This window comes from Sceloporus occidentalis, unplaced genomic scaffold (genome assembly GCF_023333645.1).
Source record: "Sceloporus occidentalis isolate IW3139 unplaced genomic scaffold, rSceOcc1.0.p SCAF_232, whole genome shotgun sequence".
NCBI lineage: Eukaryota > Metazoa > Chordata > Lepidosauria > Squamata > Phrynosomatidae > Sceloporus > Sceloporus occidentalis.
In genome coordinates this window covers 704,493-722,128 of record NW_028317212.1, presented here as the reverse complement: position 1 = coordinate 722,128, position 17,636 = coordinate 704,493, and the positions used below count along the sequence as shown (strand labels likewise).

The window sequence follows — 17,636 nt, the reverse complement described above, 5'->3', positions numbered from 1 at the left end:
CTGGAAGAAGTTCACTCCAAGGAAGACCCAAATAAGATACATATTGCTCCTAGGAGAGGAGATCTCTTAGGGTAACTAGGGGCAATATTTATCTTATTGCCAAGTGTAGCTGCAAATTCATTTTTTACAAAACCAACTATATTTTTTAAAAATGTTACATTGTAGCATCACTTTAAAAAAAAAAATAATAATAATAAAATTGGGTCTTTTATTGGCGTGAAAATCTTCCAACTTATTACAATGTAACTTTATTACATTTATAAGAACGCGGCAACGGCCATGGTAGGATCATTCAAAGCACAGACGGACAGAAATGTCATTGCTTTGAATTGAAAGCTTTATCAATATTACGAATATCACCACCTATTTACAACATTCCAACGGATGTTCGGAAAGTTCCGTTTACGGTGATCGGCCGCGGCGGGGCGCTATGGTTGGTGTCTCTTTAAAAATGAAAAAAAGGTGAGATTCAGCCCGTGTTATTATCAGCACTCGGTTGGATAATAAGTTCTTATCAAATAACGTCGGACTTTGCCCCACCAATCAAATTTCATTATAGTGCTTACATATCTTACTCAGCTAGGTAAACTTTTGGGGCTGGAAATATCCACTCATCTGCTAGTCTGTGATTATTTTTCTGTGTGTGTAACAGTAGGACTCGTGGCTGTCTTATTGTGGAGTAGATGGTTCTTCAGGCAGATGCTGTCTATTTGAAAGAGACCTTCTAGTAGGGTTTCAAGCAAAAGCCATAATCCCCTAGAAAGGTCATAGCTCCACTCGCTCATTCTCCCTCCACTCCATCCTTATTCCCATCATCTCCCCCCCTTCTACAACCTACATCCAGATCAACCCAAAAGGCTCCTTCACCGTTCCCACCCATTAGAAGACAATTTAATCATCAGCGAGAGCAAGCAAAGGAACCCCAATTACTGATCTCGACCACATAGCGATCTATTTCCAGCCCTTGGTAGTTTTACGCCGCTTCGTAAATGTCGTTTATCTTCTTCTGAACACAATATCATTTTTTTAAAGGCGTCGTGAGATACATCAAATAATTTTAATGCATTATTAGACAAAGAAAAGGTTAAAAAAAAGAGAATATAAGACAAGCTCGTGTTTGTGCCGGTGGACATTCACTGCTCCAGTCCTTGGGTGATTATGTACAGAGTATGGAAAGGTGTAACTGCACATCCAAAAAGCCACAAAGGGTCATCGAGTGTAAAAAATAAAAAGCTCTTGGACCCCCTCAATCGTTGGAGCCCCCGTGAGAATCGCCAGTCCGTTTAGAGATGCGAGCATTCTAGATCCTATCCTTGTGTTTGATATCTGCCAGTTTAACGTTCTCTTGTTCGGTGGACTCGGGGGCAGGCTCGATGTGACAGCCGATCATCAGCTGGTAGACCAGAACTCCGGCGACTGCCCCAAGTAAAGGAGAGACGATGGGTACCCACCACCATTGTCCTCCGGACCTGGAGAAGGTGGAAGGAAAACAAAATAAGACAAAAGTGTAATAAGATAAATCTAAACAAAAAAGTATAGCTTCTAGGAATGTTTTTTTTATGGTTACAATGTATCTTTGGGAAACGCGTTGCCCAAGGTCTTCTTGCAAGAGAAACGCACCATTATAATGTATGGTAAAGAGATGAAATATAATATGTTTCTTCTCACTGTTTAGTGAATACAACCTAATCGTTCTCCCTCGCCATTTAAAGATTTGTTTTAGGTATCACCATAAAGGACAGGTCATAAATGTTGACGATCCGTCGACATTCGGAACAAAACAGAAAGTCCTCCCAGACTTTGAGCCAGCATTTAGCCAATAAAAATCAGCACTGCTTGTGTCATGGCCGAGAGCAATGTATTCACACGGAAACATCCGGAATTTCGGGATTAGCTCTGTTCAATGGTAACATTGTGTTCTTCAGTATATTAAACGCCTTCATACTGTCCTACTGCTGTCTCAAGTTACTGCCCTACATTTTTTCACCCCAAAGTCTCGTTAGGCTGGAACGAAACATGACAATGAATTACAAGTCTAAACAGGTCTATGGATTTAAATACCCGGGTCGGCGTTATCTTAATTCTGTAAGGAGAAGCGCTATTTATTATAATTATAATAATTAATTATAAATTATTAATATTATTATTACCGTATTGGCTCGAATATAGGCCGCACTTTCCCCCCCCACTTTAAGTCTTTAAAGTGGGGGTGCGGCCTATATTCGGGGTCTAGCGCCCGACGCCCGGGACATGCAGTTCCGGGCGCCGGGCAGGCAGCGGGGTTAGGATACAGATCCCCCGCAGCGGTGCAGGGGACCCGCATCCTACTCCCCGATACGCTCAGACACGGGGGGGGGCCGGCACGGGAGGTTGTCTAAGCGCATCGTGCGGATGGTCACCGGCTGCAGAGGTTGTTTACCCGCATCGCCGCAGCCGGTGACCGTCCGCACGATGCGTTTTACATCCGCTGAGTGCCGGCACCGGAAGTTGTATACGCGTATTGCGTAGATGTCCCCCGCCGGCCCCGCAAGACACCTGGGAGTCTGCTCTGGTAAGTCGGGGGGGGGGGCAGAGTGGCAGCATATCTCGGGGGGGGGGACAGAGTGGCAGCATATCTCGGGCGGGGGAGACAGAGTGGCAGCATGTTTTTTTGGTGCTTTTTTAAAGAAAAAAACTTTTTCTTTAAAAAAGCACCAAACTTTTAGGGTGCGGCCTATATACGGGGGCGGCCTATATCCGAGCCAATACAGTATTACATAGCATGGGGCCTCCCAGATGCCATAAAACAAATTATTCAATTCTATTGAAATTATAGATTTTTTTAGAAAGACTTGGGACAAAAAAAAAATATCCTACAGGACCACGTTTTTACAAGAATTTGTAAAAAAAAATTAAAAAAAAAAGTATTATTATATAATATTTAGATTTATTCTAGAACAAAAATATTTTCTAGGATGGCTTTAATAATCTATAGTTCTAGTATTAGCACGTTGACCGGTAATCTCGAATAATATAACTGTTTCGGTGTCAGGTTAAACGAGGTCACGCAGAATTCTTCATGTGTCACGAAAAGATAAAAGCTGGAAAACTTGTGGCTTCCAGTAATACTTTTCACTTTCGTGTGGCCTAGAAAACATCTCCTTCGTATTAATTTTCAATATTTCATTTCCATATTATTTATTAGGAGATTATTGATCACCTTAGTATTTCTTTAACTCTTTCGGGTGATGAGGGTGTGGGAAGCTACCTTAATCTAGAGTTGGGTGGTTCTATGAGGAGGACATATTGGTGGAAGTGGATATAGGCTTGGATGGAGAGAGAGGCGACGATGTTATGGAATATCTATATGTTCAAGAGTTCCCATGGAACTTGCATGCTATGGAGACTAAGGTGTCCTGTGATTGGGTGAGGCACATATGATGTAATGTACCCGGTGCTATATTCCTCAGAAGTAGAGTTGGGTGAAAGCTTAAAATCTACACTTTCCAGTTGTCCCGTGGAGACTTTGGCTGGAAAAAACAAACATGTTCCCCAACCAGTTAGGCCATCTTGGTCATAGTGTTTATGTCATAATTCATGAGACATGTCAGGCAGTAGATAGAGTCGTTGAACGCTTTATAATGTCAACGGGTCAATGTTCTAAAGTTCCGTTCAACTTTAGCGAGTATGGACGTTGCCTCGGGAGGTGTCGCCAACAGTAGACGTACATGTCAAGAGGTGTTTGCAAATCCTCCCATGGGAATACATTTTCGGTTTTCGGCCTTCGGCCAGAAGCTCGAACGTAACCTATCATTAGTCTCCACCAGCTGCGTCTTCTGTAGGTAGATTACTAATAATACCACTTTTGGCAGGTGGAACATCTTGGCATCTTGGTGTTCGTTTGAAGCAATTTAATATATATGTTCTTCTAATAGGCTTTATTGTTATCCAATATATCTAAGCTGTTATTGGACTTGAGGAACATTGCGAGGCGTGTTCATCATCAAACAGATAGATATGAGACACTGCGAACGCTTACCAGAAGACTTCCGTGCCCCAACCGGCGAGAGACGTGAAAAGACGCGGTCCAAAGTCCCTGGCGGGGTTTACGGCATATCCAGAGTTGAAGCCCATGGAGAGCCCAATGACAAGGACTACAAAGCCAACCGTGAAGGCCTCCAGACCTCGAGGGATGGGGTTGTTGTACGGGTCCACAATAGCCAGGACGCAGACCACCAAAGCTGCCGTACCGATGAACTGTTAGAGATAAAAGGCGAAAGGTCACGTCAAAAGAAAAATATTGTAGGCTATATGAACTTGGAAAATGGTCAGTAAGAAATTAAAAATATAATAAACAAGTAGATGAAACATCAGAAAAATTTTAAAAAATTTCAGTCTGCACGGGGAAGCCATTTTTTGATGCACCAACTAAGCTGAGCACTTCCTGTGCCTGTGAAACATCAGAAACTAAGGAGTACAAAATCAGCTAATTATTAAAATGTAGATATTTTTTTTTGAACAGTGTCCGATCCTTATATCATTTAAAATTTCTGAATATTTTATATATATATATATATATATATATATAATTTTCTGTCCTGAGGATCTCTCCATTCCCCTCCTCCCCACCCTTACAAAAGCTACCTGAACCAATCAGCAAGAATCAACAATTATTAGGGGAGAGATAACTTAACGGGGAGGAAGAATCATAGGCAGGTGATAATACCGATGGCACAAAACCAGAAAAAAAGTATGTACCTCACCCAAAAAAAACTATTTCTGTGATTTTCTTAATGAAAGACACATTAGATACATTTAGTACGTCTGTCTTTGCAACCCCGCGAGGGTTAAATGTATACATTCTTATGGTCCCGCAAGAAATATTAACTATTGCTAGGCCACAGGGCTCTCTCCTCGTTTGATTCCGTCCTGATTTTTTTTTCTTTTTCGTAACACAAACAAAGAGGGAATTGACATTTGGAAGGGAGAGATGCCGCTGGTGTCTTCACAAGGTCAGGCATTCAAGACACGCAAGAGACGTGCGGGGTGTTACGTTTCTCAAGGTCGTGCCAGATAGCGGTATAATATTTCTGGCACAAGTGCCTCGGTGTAACGTTATTTTACTTTATTTTATCAACGCATTTTAAAGCGGATCCATTTTTTTTCATTCCTTTCATCAGATTAAAAATACGTTTTAAAAGCAGGTGTCGTTTCCACCCCCCCCCCCCATAATGTAATGTTTCAGGCTGCGGTTCTCCTTCTGTTCTATGAGCCCTAATCTGCTAGACAAACACCCGGACTCCTTATCATACTGCCCGTGGGAAACAATAGAATGACTCGGTCTTAATCACCCAGTCGGACTCTCTGACTTATGAAAGTCTATGGAGGAACGGATTTCATTAGCATCGCCATAAAGCATCAGCTCAGTGCGGTGTTTGAGCGCTGGGGGGTTAAAACTCCAAGAAAAAGAGTTATTTTTATACCATGAGACCCTTTAGGAAATCGTTCACTCACCTGGTCGAAGAACCCGTTCATGAGGGTTAAATGGCCCGTTGGAAAAGTAGCGAAGATCCCGGCGGTGCCGTTGGGGCCGGTGACATAAAGCTGGTCATTCGCAAAAAACCAGATGGCATCTGAAACGGCAGAAGGGATTGGACTTTAGTGACACCGAAGCGACTCGAGTTTTGCTGGGCGCCCCCGATAACATGGTGACGGGACCAAGAAACGGGTGCTGGTTGGCTTGCTGGTCTTGGCCGAGTGACCATCATATATCCTCGTTCTCAGCACGGATCTTTAAGGAGAAGAATCGCTACTTTGTATTCCAAGGCACAGACAGGACTGTTCCCGGGGCAGCTTTTACTTACTAAGTATATATGAAGAAACGATAAAGAATAAAAAGGTGACATCATCGTATAACGTATTTTAAATGGGGGGGGGCATCTACCTGCGCTTTACCCACCGTAATATAAGCCGTAAACAATGCCGGCTCCGAGGAAAGCCCCCAGAGTCTGCGCGATGGTGTAGATCGGAAACTTGATCCACGGCTCTCGAGCCATCAGGCAGAGGGCGAAGGTGACGGCCGGGTTCAGGTGTCCTCCTGGAACGAGAGGTTTGGTTAATGTTGGGAGATTTCTTCAGTCATCTCGCTGATTTATCTATACATTATACAGGGGGCCGGTCACTGATTTATCTATACATTATACCGGGGGCCGGTCACTGATTTATCTATACATTATACAGGGACCGGTCACTGATTTATCTATACATTATACAGGGGCCGGCTCACTGATCTAACTATACATTATACAGGGGGCCGGTCACTGATTTATCTATACATTATACAGGGGGCCAGTCACTGATTTATCTATACATTATACAGGGGGCCGGTCACTGATTTATCTATACATTATACAGGGGGCCGGTCACTGATTTATCTATACATTATACAGGGGGCCAGTCACTGATTTATCTATACATTATACAGGGGGCCAATCACTGATTTAACTATACATTATACAGGGGCCGGCTCGCTGATTTATCTATACATTATACATGGCTGGTGCAGCCCTTCTTGAAGGAGAAGCCCCCCCCCCAGGGTCGGCCCTTCATAATGCATAAAGAAGTCAGGGCATTAAAATGTTTCTCTCTCCTGCAAACCCCTGGCTTAGTGCATCTCATGTATCGGACAGGTGGCCGCCCGAGTCATATTCTGCGGCTTTCAAATTCGATGTCCGTCCGTCAGTGTTATTAGCCGCAGATCTCACACACACCGCGCGGCCCCCGTGGACATACCTGACACCTGTCCTGCGACCAGAATACCCAGCGTTACCGCGAAGCCGAAGGCCAGATTGATGGTAAGGAACTGTCCGTGGGAACCTTTGCTGAGAACCACCTGAGCCACGGATCCACAGCCAAACATCTGCAGGGGAGGAAAAAAAAAAGCGGATCCGTAAATTAACGATCACCTTTACCTTTCAGATCTTTAGGTTTCTACTCGATCCTACGGACAGACATCAGACGAGTGATAACGTCATAAATCATAACAATTACATCAAAGCTCAAGCCAGATCTGCTATAAAAATGATTCATGTGTAAATAAGAGTCTTAGATATATTTTTTTCTTTACGGAGAGGGTGGTAGATAAGTGGAACAGCCTCCCAGCAGAGGTGGTAGAGGGTAATACAGTGAGGGTATTAAACATGCATGGGACAGGCATACGGCTCCTGAATCTAAGACGAGACCAACGACTGATTAAGGTTTGAGTCGTTACAGCAGGAGAAACGGGCGACTAGACGGGGGCCGGATGGGGCCGATGGATGACGCCCGTATGACGTAATAAAGACTATTTGGGGATTTACAGGATTCCGGGCGCAGCCAAGCAGGTAATTAGCAGCCGAGTTTATGGGGCGACGTCCAAAAGGGAGGGAATCCTGAAAACGTCTAAACTTGTCAAAACAGTAGCGTTTTCCCTAATTATTTATTAGAGTTTGTAGAGAGTCCAATATACGTTAGGATTGAGCAACGGAAATGAATCCTTAGTAATTATATGTTCTTCGGACTGTTCTTTCTTTTTAATTGCTGCCGCTACTGTAAAAGGTTCTAGGCAGGGGTGGTAAATGTAAACTATTATATTTAAATGATATCTTTCATGATAATGATGCCCACGGGGGGGCCAGCATGGGCTATAGTGGGCCTTGACTGTTGTGCGGAGGAGGGGTAGGCTTTTTGGCGGGAATTTCGGGGGCGGAGTTGGGGGAAGATTATATAAGTGGCTGCTTTCCCGGGCTCAGGAACCATTTTTTGTGGTTAGCTTACCTGGTTGCGAGTCCCACCCTCCCTCCCTTTTTGTTTTGTTGGTTGGTTTGTGTCGTTTGTCACAGTCTGTGGGGCGGCAGCTTGCCAGGTATCCAGGGGGTTAATGTGGTGGTAAGTGAATGGTTGGTAACATCTGGTGGGAGGTTCTTGGCTGTCAGTGCTGGGAACCTCAGGTCAGGGTGGGGGCATCCGGGTCCCTTCCTTAAGTGGTATCTGGTTCTGGTACCCGGATTACTTGGCAGGCTTGGTGTGTTCATTGTGTTTATTGTATATATTTACATGTTGGTGTTCTGAGTCATTGTCGTTGTTAACGCACCGATGTTTATTGTTTTTAGGTTTTGGCGTGACAATGACTCTGATAAATAAAATTGGCTGTGGCCTTTTCTCATCCATATTTATGGTGCGGTGTCATTATTGGGGGGTTTTTAATGGGGAGTTAAGCCCAGCCCGGAGAATCAAAGCTACAACAGTCATGACTCGTCTACCAAAAACATCCAATTCTACAGAACTAAATTCTAAGAACATTCTTAGTTTTTATGGAAAATCCTTCGGATCCATGAAAACTCGGCCCAGAATCGCTTTGTATAAACGTTAGTCCTTTGTGTCAATATAAAGATTTTTTATTCCCACCAAAGTTCTTTTTATTTCTTGTATCGGATTAAAAAACTATTGCTCTGATTTTTGGTTTTTTTACCCCATTTCTACTTTTTGCCCCCATAATATAATGTTTGCAGCCGTTTGTATGATTCTCGCTCTGTTATCCGACCCCCAATCTACAAACCCCCCAACTCCCTATCATACAGCCTGTGGGGAAGAAGAGAATGGCTCAGTCTTAAGGATCCAGTCGGACTCTCTGATTAATGAAAGTCTATGGAGGAACGGACTTCATTAGCATCGCCATAAAGCATCAGCTCAGTGTGGTGTTTGAGCCGGGAAAGTCACCCAAAATATCACATGACTGACAGCAACGGCGGCTCCAGGTCTGCAGATAAAGGGAGTTTATTGGGGCAAAATGAGATAAAACCAGGTTTTTGTCACCGCCGACCGACCCTAAGCTTATGATGAAGTCCTGCAGTGCAGGAAACCTTTAAGGCTATTTTTCTTTGTTATTCTGTCTTATCTAATTATCTTGGAGCATTTGATTCCCTGCCTGGTGATTATTGAGCAGGGGAGGTCCAGACTTTGAAGAGTTAAGCCCCCATTAGTGTTTTTTTGTATAGAAACAGCAGGAAAGGGTTTTAAAATAATAAACTTTAAATAAAACCCATTATTCTTCTTCCAAATGCCCCACCCAGTTACACAAATACCCCGCAATAGGGCACAAATAGCCCCGCCCCCGCCCCGCCGCTAGCCACGCCCCCAAAGTCTCTTTGCCCGTACGGAATGTTTTTTCATATGATTTTTCTCCTCTTGCAGATCTCAAAGATACTTAAAAAGTGATGTATTACCCAAAAAATAAAACAGAGACAGACGGCAGTCTTCTCCTTCGTTATATAAGATTGCTATGGATCCAGGTTTACATTTCACCCACCCGATGTTATAACACTATTATTGATTGATTTTTATAGCACCATCATATTCCGCGGTGCTGTACAATGCCTATTAAATTGCTTAATCTTTTAGGATGTAGAACGTTGCAGCTTTTAAATAATATACATTTTATATTTACCGGTATTTCCTTTAATAGTTAACGTTTTGCATGTAGGACAGGCGAGTGGGTGCATATTTTCGGGTTGGCATGCAAGGTGTTAAAACTATTTACTCTTTTCCAGAAAGTGAGAGAATTTCCTTATTTGGCAAACACTTTAAAGAACAATTCAGCGTTTTGGCCACGTGGAAAGCTGCCACCCCCGGGTGAAAATCCTGTTTTTCATTCAGTAATCGGAGCCAGGATCCTGTTGGGCAGAGATCCACAGAGCGCTGATCTCGCAGGTGACGGACACTGCTTGCCTGCTCTCTTAGAACAGTCCTGAGCATGTTAGGCGTAGTTAGGATGAAACAGCTTTTTATTTATTTTATTTATATTATTTTTATTTATTTATTTTATATTATTTTTATTTATTTTATCTATATTATTTTTATTTATTCTATATTATTGTTATTTATTCTATTTATATTATTTTTATTTATTCTATATTATTGTTATTTATTCTATTTATATTATTTTTATTTTATTTATATTATTTTGAATTATTTATTTTTTCTATATTACTTGTATTTATTTTATTTATATTTTTTATTTACTTATTTTATATATATATTATTTGTATCTATTTTATTTATATTATTTTTTTTATTTAATTTTGTTAATGTAACGGTTTTTTTTATTTATTTATTTTCACCACGCATAAGTAGCTTAACTGATCCTGTAAAGTGCTTTTTAGAAAGTTGAACCCTAAATATAACTAACAAAATTACCAAAAAAAATTTCACCAGCTGACAACTGGAAAAAAAAGTTGGCACACAAGGGGTTAAGTCAAAATCAAGGCCGAAGCTGCAGAAGGTGAATGTCTTGGTTGTGGCAAATTTTTCGTTGGCTCGAGATGATTATAAAAATTAAAATGACTTTTTGCGGTGAATTTTAATGTGGGCGGAGCCGTTAAAAGGGCAACAGCGAGGGATTTTACAGGCCGGGGACAAGAAGGCTTTGTTTAAAATTGGGCATAAATCCAGCAAAATGCAGCTAGGATAAAATATATATATATAGCTGTATTATCCGATGGGTGATATATGTTCACAAAACCATACGGCCAGAACATACAGATACTTGTAAGCAGGCCCGGACTGGGACAAAAAATAGGCCCGGGCATTTAAGCCTGAGCAGCCCATATTTATTTATTTATTTATTGTTAAAGCCCACCCTTCATGTACCATCTTTGCATTTAATCATTCACACAAATCATTAACACATTCATTAATGCAGTCTCACAAATCATTCAAGCAATTCATCCACACATGAATTCATTAATTGTCATACGCATTCACACAATTCATCCACACATTTATTCATTCTTATCTTATCTGCCCCTTCTCACTATGTTCCCCCTTTTCACTATGTAACCCCCTTCCCCACTTCTCAATATGTACCGCCTCTATCTATCCCCTCTCCCCCTTTCTCACTACCTAACCCCCCTCTGCCCCTTCTCACTGCAGCCCCTTCCCTCACCCTATTTACCTTGTTGCCAGAGCAAGCAGCAACTGCGACTGCGCCTGTGGCAGGGCAGGATTGACTTAGGGGCTGATGGAGCTGCAGCTCCAGGCTCCTACCTTAAAATAGGCCCAGTCAGGACCGGATTAAGGCAAAGCCCCTTAAGCCCGCCGCAACTGCAACCGGGTCCGCCACTCTAAGGCAGAGCCGGCCTTAGGTGTTCTGGCGCCCTGTGCGGACTACTCCTCTGGTGCCCCCCCATCCCAAAAAAAGAAAGGAATAAAAACTTGTAACAAAACTCCCCTTTCTCACTATCTATCCCCCTGTATCACTATCTACCACCTCTGCCTCTTCTCACTGTTATCATTATATACTGAGGCAGACATTGACGGTGGTACAGCATAATACTTATCACTATATACTGAGGCAGAAATTGACGGTGGTACAGCATAACACCTACCACTATATACTGAGGCAGACAATGACGGTGGTACAGCATAACACCTATCACTATATACTGAGGCACACATTGACAGTGGTACAGCGTAATCTCTATCACTATACATTGAGCCAGACATTGACAATAGTGCAGCATAACCCCAATCACTATATACTACGCCAAACATTGTTGTGGTGTAGGCCTACCACTTCATTGTCTGGCTTAGTAGTAGGGATGCACCGAAACGAATTCTGGACTGAAACCGAAAATGCAGCATTTACCTGTCCGAAACCGAATATGACCTCCCCACACCATAAAAAAAAAACCTTTTATTTAAAGTAAGTAACACACCAAAATAGGACAAAACAATTAAAAAACAATATTATATGTATATATATATGATTGTTAACAGCAATCACATTCCTATCATGCCCAGGCATACCCAGTTTCCAGGATGTACTCGCAGACTTGGCATGATAGGAGTATGATTGCCCTATCTACCCCTTCTCACTCCCTTCTGCCCCATCTACCCCTTCTCACTCCCTTCTCCCCTATCTACCCCCTTTCCCCCTATCTACCCCCTTTCCCCCGTCTCACGCCCTTCTCCCTATCTACCCCCTCCTAACTATCTACCCTCTCCCTCTTTGAAGTTCACTTACCTTTCAGGAGTCCTGCGGTGAGGGTGCAAGGCCTCTGCCTCCCAGCTCTGCCACTGTATGGAACAGTATAGAGTGATGGGAGTTATGATGTACTTTTAGAGCATAATTAGATCATGAAAAAGACATTGGAAATGGTACAGCATAACACCCATCACTCTCACACACTTACCAATCCACACATATATACCAATCCACACATATATACCAATCCACACCTATACCAATCCACACGTATATACCAATCCACACGTATATACCAATCCACACGTATATACCAATCCACACGTATATACCAATGCACACGTATATACCAATGCACACGTATATACCAATCCACACGTATATACCAATCCACACGTATATACCAATCCACACATATATATACACCAATCCACACATATATATACACCAATCCACACATATATATACACCAATCCACACATATATACCAATCCACACATATATACTAATCCACTCTCACTGAATATTTTCCTACCTTTCCTCTTTTCTCCTTACAGCTCCTTTTCCTCCTCTTCTTCAGTTCTTCTGTCTTCTCTGTCTTCTTCCGGTTCAGAGGGCACGGACAGCGGTGGGCGCGGCTTCAGTGTTGTGCGCCGGGATCTAACAACAAACCCCGGCGCACAGCAGCTGTTGCCGCGCGGATCACAAGGGAGCGGTATCGGAGGTTGAACCCGGCTTAAAATCACTCAAGGGAACCGGAGGTCTGTTAAAGACCTCCGATACCGCTCCCTTGCGAGCCTGCTCCTCCAGCGGTGGACATTACTGTCCGTCTCTGGAGGGGTGCCGGGTGCCGCAAGTTGGCACCCGCTGATGAGCGGCACCCGCTGCGGACCGCCCCCTAGAGTGTGACGCCCTGTGCGGTCGCACACCCCAAAGGCCGGTCCTGCTCTAAGGGGCCGGGAAGCCCCCACCAGGGCCGGCCTTAGGGGTTTGCGGCCGCACAGGGTTTAAATTAAAACATCGGGGGTTTTTTTTCAACTTTATTTAACATCCTCCATGTTAAATAAAGTTAAAAAAAACTTTATTTAACATGGAGGATGTTAAATAAAGTTGAAAAAAAACCCCGATGTTTTAATTTAAACCCTGTGCGGCCGCAGACCCGTAAGGCCGGCCTTGGTGGGGACTTCCCGGCCCCTTAGAGTGGCGGACCCGGTCGCAGTTGCGGCGGGCTTAAGGGGCAGGTGCCCCTTATGCCCTGCGTTAATGCGGCCGTAGGTAGGGTAGGGGCCTGGAGCTGCAGCTCCATCAGCCCCTAAGTCAATGCGGCCCTGCCGTGGCCCGGCCCGGTGTGCCCGATGGCCAGTCCGGGCCTGCTTGTAAGGCTAACTGTAAAGTTATACCAGCTTTTGGAACCTCATCGGTCTCTTCTTCATTCCATCTAGAGAAGAGACCACTGAGGTCCCAATAGTTTTTTTTATCTAATGTGATGCCGGTTCAGGAGCTGTAACCTCGTGACACATAATCAGGAGCGTCCAGGAATAGCCCTTCCATTTAAATATAGCAATCCGCTCACAGGTAGAGTTGGGTCTCGATAATGTTCGGGGAGGGGGGAGGGGGCTGGCGGCGTGGTCCTGGGTCAGGCATAGGGCCAAAGGTAAACATGGCGCTGATTCTGAGAGTAAGCCCTTTAATCCGTGCGTTTTTTGGTTAATGTATATAATCGTTATTTAAGCCTCTGTCAGTGTCACGGCGCTCGGCTCTGTCGTCGATCCGTGTGCTTTGGGTGAAGTGATACTCAGTACTGTTATCTATCCCGCCCACAGGGATTAAAAGGGTTAAAGAGGGACAAGTAAAGCCAGGTGGCCTCATTGCCCCCCCCCCCACAGCATATGCACTGTCACACACAAGCCTACACAGTCACACTAATACACATACACATGCTTACACTGACACTTAATCACGCTCACTAACACACACTCATGCTAACACACACACTCCCTCACACCAATGACACATACACATTCATGCTAACACACAAACACTTATACATCCATGCTAACACACAAACACTTATACATATACATTCATCCTAACACACAAACCCTTACACATACACATTCATGCTAACACATAAACACTTACACATACACCGGCATGTTAACACACAAACTTATACATTCATGCTCACACACATTCATGTTAACACACACACTTCATTCTAACATACATACATTCATGCATACTCCCTCCCTTAACCTCTCACTTACTCGCTCCCATTATTTTATGAATATGATGGTCATTGATGAGGGGAGATTCATTAGTTTGTATTGTTAAGATATAGCACCAACAGACTGTGCAGCGTAGTACAATAAAGCCATACCTAAAAAGTGTATATTTAAACAAACAGATAAATTCCTTTCATTTTAAAAATTCTATGAGAATTGGTTGGAAGAAGCAGGATGGACGGAGAATATTATTATTTATTGATTTATAGCGCCGTCATATTCTGCAGCGCAGCACAGGGGGGTAATGTTGTATTGGAGCGTTGTGTATTTTCCAAGCTTTATAATCTCCCAAAAGGGGCACTTTTGTTTAGAGGGTGTGGTTTAAGGTGTGTCCAGGGGCGGGGCTTCTTTGTGTTACTTTGTTACCAATTGATATTTATGTAATTGAGTGAGGAACTTAGAAGAATAATGAATATTTGCCCAGAATCAGAGTTCATCATTCCATCCCCACTTCTAACCACAGCATGTAATAACCTAATGATGTAATGATGTGATGATGTAATAATGTATTACTTTAATGTGTTTTATTTTTAACTTACGACAACATTGCGCAAAGTCCCTCTGAGGCGAGCTTCTGCAGCAGCCGATAATCACACACATTACCAAACCCAGCCAAGCTTACAACATAATGCAAACGCTAAGCAACAGCATCACAATGGTTGCTATGGCGATAAGACCATTTTCATTTCAATTGTCCAAATCCGGACACCTGTGTTGGAGTGTGGCAAGAGGCAGGGAGGGGCAGGTCCAGCGCCAGAAGTGGGTGTGGTCAGTCTAAGAAGTGGGCGTGACAAGATACATGGTGCCCACCTTTCTTGAATAGCCACCTTACTAGTGGGAGCTGCAGTGGAGATTTTCGACCTACCTGGGCCGGTCGGGAGGGGTTAGAGGATATACCCCCGTGCTTTTTGCGGCCCCCAAAAAGCTGCATGGGGGGCTATCTGGGGCAGCAGATATTTTTCTGAAAATCCGGACTGTCCCATGAAAACCGGGACTGTTGGCATGTATGCACTAGTACTGCTGTTTTCATTATTTCTGGATCCGGATAACGTGGAGTAAACGCTCCCAGCACGGGAAGAAAGCAATCGCAGCCGCAAGAGGCAAATACCTAACCTGAAATACCCTCCTGGGGCAACTACACACAACATGAGAACACTGGGGACATGCAAACGGGAACGGATTCCAAACACGATCCCCTCGGCCAGCGCGTACCACGCAGGCCAACAGCTAGAAGACTCCTCATGTGTTCCGTAGCGTTAGCCTCTACCACGTCGGCTTAGAACATGGAATGGAAGGAAGTTTTACTTTACTGGTAGATAAGCGGAACAGCCTCCCAGCAGAGGTGGTAGAGGGTAACACAGTGAGGGTATTAAACATGCATGGGATAGACATACGGCTCCTGAATCTAAGACGAGACCAACGACTGATTAAGGTTTCAGCAGGAGAAACGGGCGACTAGAAGGGGCCGGATGGGGCCGATCTGGGGCAGGTTCTGGGTTTCTATAAGAGTCCCTGCTTTACTGTTTTTTGCCCCAGGATGGCTCTTTCTGCGGAGATGTCTCGCGTTCGTAAGAACTCCGCTCCGCTGGGAGATAAGGGATCCCACCTATGCCTGACTGCTGAGCCTGATAAAAGACAGACAGGTCCGTGAAGATAGGCGGCGCGGACTACTAAGCCCCAGATAAGGCGTCTCGGCCGGGGCGAGGGGTTAATGTGAAGCGGGTTCAGGGAGAAAACTGATAACGTAGAGAGAAAGAAAGAACGTTATTAACCACGAGAGTCTGGGCGTACCTGCCAGCTGTCCCAGATATCCAGGGACTCCTGTCTGCAAATAATATTTGGCCTCTCACAGAACATTCTAGCGTGATGTACGGTTTAAATACGGACTTCTTTAATGGACAGTCTAGTTTAAAAACTTTTTAAAGCAGGTGTTTTTTGGGAGACTGACTCTTCTGTACACCTCCCTGCTTCACTCCCAAGAAGAGACTGCAGAGGTTTCTGTGCCAGTGTCAACAGAGACACGCATTGGAAGAATCTTTGGTATTATGCATAAAGAGCAAATGGGGTTTACAGTTGCAAAAGTGGTGCAATCGCCATAGCAACCGTCAGGAGAATTGTGCAAGTAGCTCCGGTATACCCCAATGTTCCGGTTATTAACCCTTCCACTGCCGGGGGGGGGGGGGAGCAGCACCTCCCAATGCCCAAACAGTCTTACAAACAGATCGTATAGGAGATCACAGAACGTAGCTGACATTTGCCATTTTTGGTCACGGCCCCCCTGCTGCCACCTGGAACCCCGTGAAACTCCCATCACCCTTAGCCAAATCAACCAGATGACCTGCAGCTGCTGTGCGGGAGCCGGACCACCATTTACCCTGCAATAAGGATGGACTAGCTGCGTCCTTCCGGCTGCTGCAGACTCTAACTCCAACTACCCTCATCCAGCCAACAATGTGCACTCATCAGCAAAAAACAAACAGTTAACCCTTTACTACAAGGCATTTATTGAACATGAGTTTATATTACTAAATTCTTTCATGAATATTTTAAAGAGACATTTCCATCTTTTCTGGCATTATAAAGACAAGCATATAAAAAAAAATAAGAAAAAAGTAGTAGTAGATACATGAAACAGCTTCCCAGAAGAGGTGGTAGGGGGTAATACAGGCATTTAAACATGCATGTGATAGGCATACGGCTCCTGAATCTATGTTCCATATGAATACGATTCTGATTTTATTCATTCCATATGATAGTTCTTATGCGCGCTATTAGTGAGAGAAAAAAAAGCCTTCTCCTGCCACCCCTGCTGGAATGCTGTTCCATGTATCCACTCTGCTTTCAGCAATACTCCAATCATGTTCTAACACCGTCCCGTCTGAGTGAGCTCCTTACCACGAGTATGAGTGTCCCCAGGCATTCGGCGAGCGCCTGTCTCAGCAGCATGTTCTTGATCCTGAGCATTCGGTTGGCATTGTTCACGAACTCCTTCTGTCGCCCCATGTCTGCTCCCGACGCTCTGCTCCCGACGCTCTGCTCCCGACGCTCTGCTCCCGGACTGTCAGCTGCTCTGTGCAACTAACCGGCTCGGATGATGAGCCCGGGTTTATAAATTCAGACACCTCCCCTGGCCGGTGCCCGGAGCCTCCTCTCCCCACCCCTCACCTCCCGCACGGCACAACGCGAAGTTCCAATCACCGAATTCTCGGGGTGTTTTCTGGTAACATCCCAGATTCTGGAATCTTCCAAAACCCCGATGAGGATGAAATCATCCAAAAAAAAAAAAATTGGGGCTGATTGCAAATTAAAAGCGGTTTCTTGGCTGACCTTAAATAACCCCCCCCCCCCCG

At 44.2% G+C, this 17,636-nt stretch overlaps 1 protein-coding gene across 1 annotated transcript; it reads right to left on the bottom strand.

The window, feature by feature from the left end:
* Positions 1-1,300: 1,300 nt before the first annotated feature.
* On the bottom strand, positions 1,301-17,289 carry LOC149276648 (aquaporin-3-like). Its single transcript, XM_089503400.1, has 6 exons — positions 17,182-17,289; positions 6,772-6,898; positions 5,939-6,076; positions 5,494-5,612; positions 4,019-4,236; positions 1,301-1,469 (listed from the first exon to the last, which is right to left on the bottom strand). Exons 1-6 carry the CDS (start codon positions 17,287-17,289, stop codon positions 1,301-1,303), a joined length of 879 nt encoding a protein of 292 aa, XP_089359526.1.
* Between the last annotated feature and the right edge of the window lie 347 nt (positions 17,290-17,636).